The 3,214-nt window shown below is 57.5% G+C and overlaps 1 protein-coding gene across 1 annotated transcript in view; it reads right to left on the reverse strand.

Moving 5' to 3' along the window:
- SMARCB1 (SWI/SNF related, matrix associated, actin dependent regulator of chromatin, subfamily b, member 1) overlaps nt 1-3,214 on the reverse strand; it is a gene marked incomplete at its 5' end in the record, with an annotated part of 12,108 nt that overhangs the window by 5,719 nt on the left and 3,175 nt on the right. The window contains 3 exons of the mRNA XM_010847113.1: nt 1,934-2,100; nt 2,279-2,406; nt 3,052-3,189. Coding sequence (XP_010845415.1) covers nt 1,934-2,100; nt 2,279-2,406; nt 3,052-3,189 — 433 coding nt within the window. The remainder of the gene's footprint in view (nt 1-1,933; nt 2,101-2,278; nt 2,407-3,051; nt 3,190-3,214) is intronic.

Raw genomic sequence — 3,214 nt, forward strand, 5'->3', positions numbered from 1 at the left:
AGACCCTGATGCTGGGTAAGATTGAGGGCGGGAGGGGAAGGGGACGACAGAGGATGAGATGGTTGGATGGCATCACGGACTCAATGGACATGGGTTTGGGTGGACTCTGGAAGTTGGTGATGGACAGGGAGGCCTGGCGTGCTGCGGTTCATGGGGTTGTGAGGAGTCGGACACGACTGAGCGACTGAACTGAACTGAACATGAATACCCAAAGCAATCTACAAAGCCAAATGTAATCCCTATCAAAATCCCAATAGCATTTCTGCAGAAACAGGAAAAAAAATCTTAAAATTCATATGGAATCTAAGGAAAAGCAAAGGATGTCTGGTCAAAACAATGATGAAAAGAACAACAAAGCTGGAAGACTCACACTTCCTGATTTCAGAACTTACTGCAAATATACAATAATGAAAACACTGTGGGACTAACGTAAAAGCAGACACGTGGGCCAACGGGACAGCCCAGAAATAAACTCTCAAATAAGCAGTCAAATGATTTTCAACAGAGATGCCAAGACCACTCAGTGAAGGAAAGTGTTTGCAACCAACGGTTTTGGGAAAAAAGAACCCACATGCGAAAGAATGAAGTGGGACCCTTACCCAGCCCCATCTACAGAAATCAACTCAAAACAGACAGAACATATAAGCCTAAGAGCTCAAGCCATAAAACGCTCAGAAAAACAGAGCAAAGCTTTATGATGTTGGATTTGGCGGTGATTTCTCAGGTATGACGTCAAAGGCACAGGTGATAAGTGAAAAAATAAACTGGACTTCACCAAAATACAACACGTCTATGCATCCAAGGACACTACCGACAGCATAACAAGGCAGCCCAGGGAAAGGAGGAAACATCCGCAAATCACAGCATCTGGGAACAGACCGCTGCCTGTGAGGTACAGGGAACCGATAAAAACAAGAAAACAGCAAAACCCGGACTCAAAAATGGGAAGGACTCCAGCAGACACAGGAGACAGACAAGCCGCCAGCAGGTCGCTAATCAGCAAGCAAGGCCCGCAAAGGCCCGTATCCAAGGCTGTGGTTTTTCCAGTGGTCATGTAGGGAAGAGAGCTGGATCGTAAGAAAGCTGAGCGCCGAAGAATTGATTGAACTGTGGTGTTGGAGAAGACTCTTGAGAGTCCCTTGGACTGCAAGATCAAACCAGTCCATTCTGAAGGAGATCAGTCCCGAATAGTCACTGAAGGACTGATGCTGTAGCTCCAATACTTTGGCCACCTGATTCGAAGAACTGACTCATTGGCAAAGACCCTGATGCTGGGAAAGATTGAAGGCAGGAGGAGAAGGGAACGACAGAGGATGAGATGGTTGGATGGCATCACTGACTCCATGGACATGAGCTTGGGCAAGCTCCGGGAGAGAGTGAAGGACAGGGAAGCCTGGCGTGCTGCAGCCCGTGGGTCCCAAATCTTTGGACCGAGCGACTGAACAATAACAAATCAACAGGGAAATGCAAATCAAAACCACAGTGAGATACTGTCCACCACCAGGCAGGCGTTCTTCAGCGGGGTTCGGGGCAGGTGGTGCCCTCTTCTCTCGTAACGCCCCCAGGACCGCGGGGGCTGCTGAGACAGCATGGGGTGTGCTTGGCCTAGCCTGCCCATGACAAGAGTGGCAGTGTGCTCGCCTCACTGCGCCCTTCCCTGCTCTGCCCACCAGCTGGGCCACCCCTGGGACCACCCAGCTTCCGCTCCGTGGACGGCAAGGCCGCAGCAGCGCCCGGACACGCCCAGAACGTGGTGCCCTCCTCAGAAGTCGGCCTGTGCCCTTCCTGGGACAAGCCGCCCAAGAGACAGTCTTCCAGAGCCCTGCCCCACAACACGGACCCCAGACAGGCTCCTGTCGAGGCCTCCACGCACCTCCGCACCTCGCAAGCCCCAAGGACAAGGCAGGCCCGCTGCGGGTGAGGAGCCGCCTACCTTGATAATGACGCGCTGGTCTGACTGGTCTTCCAGGATGCTGTCCGTGGGGTAGGACTCGATCTGCTGTCTGATGGCAGAGGCAATGGCTGGCACGAACGTCAGTGGGTTCAGATCCAGGTCGTCACAGAGAATCTCTGAGAACATCTCCGGGGTCATCAGCTTCTCTGAAACGATGACGGAGCGGGGGAACCCCCAGTGGACCACAGGGCCTACGGTCAGCGCGCTCAGCCCCAGCCTCCCCCAGCCTTGCCTCCTCTGCCACCGCCCCCCCGGGTGACGACAGGACCCCCCGGCACCACGCAGACAGAGCTGAGTGCACGCCAGCCAGGGCGGCGGACGGACCATTCATGTTCCAGGTAAAGGCATCCCGCAGCTTCTGCCCGTCAATCTCCATGTCCAGTCGGATGGGGACCAGCACCTCGGGCTGGGACGCGTTCTCGTGGATCACGGCTGGGTCGTGGTCGTCGAAGCTGGAAGGGGAGCGGCCGCGTGCTCAGCAAAGCGGGCTGGGTCCCTGTGCCCAGGGCCTCCCTCTCTGCACCACTGGTCGCTGAGACCTGCCCAGAGAGGACCTGTCCACTACGGGCTGGGCCGGCAGAAACAGGGCTGGCGGGGGTCCACGCGGGGCGGGAGGGGAGCTGCCGACTCGGCAGCGGGACAAGCTCAGAGGTTCCCTGCAGGAAGAGAGGTTTAAGCCCCAGAGCAGGCAGGATTCTCCCAGCAGCTGTGGGGAAGAAAGGGTATGTCCAGAAGAAGAAACCCTGGAACAAAGGCCGAGGGGCAGGAGGGTTGAGGAGCTGCTTGGAGAGCAGTGAAGGGGGGCTGGGCGGCTGGGGGGTGCTGGGGAGCCTCGGTGGCCAAGCACCCAGGGCTCCCCACCTGCAGCCTGGACCCCGAGGGAGCCCCAGAGGACGGAGAGCAAGGCAGCTCCGCACTCACACCTGCCCTTTAGGATGGGGAAGAGGGAAGAGACGGGGGCTGCAGGGGGCAAGGAAACCAGGCACGCCCCGCTTAGACCCGGGGGTGAGAACCACTTTCCAAGAACGCAGGGGCGCCAATGATGAACAATGGGCAGCAGCCCGCAGGCGGGAGGCCCGGTGGCCGAGGCCCCTCACCAGAGCGGGAAGGTCCGCTTCTTGTCGCGGCCCATGCGGTTCCTGTTGATGGTGGTGGAGCAGGGCACGGCGTCCAGGTGGTGCGAGCTGTTGGGCAGGGTGGGCACCCACTGGCTGTTCCTCTTGGCCTTCTGTTCCCTGGGAGACACGGACACCCGTCCGC

This window comes from Bison bison, unplaced genomic scaffold (assembly GCF_000754665.1).
Source record: "Bison bison bison isolate TAMUID 2011002044 unplaced genomic scaffold, Bison_UMD1.0 scf7180017849360, whole genome shotgun sequence".
In the NCBI taxonomy this organism is placed as follows: domain Eukaryota; kingdom Metazoa; phylum Chordata; class Mammalia; order Artiodactyla; family Bovidae; genus Bison; species Bison bison.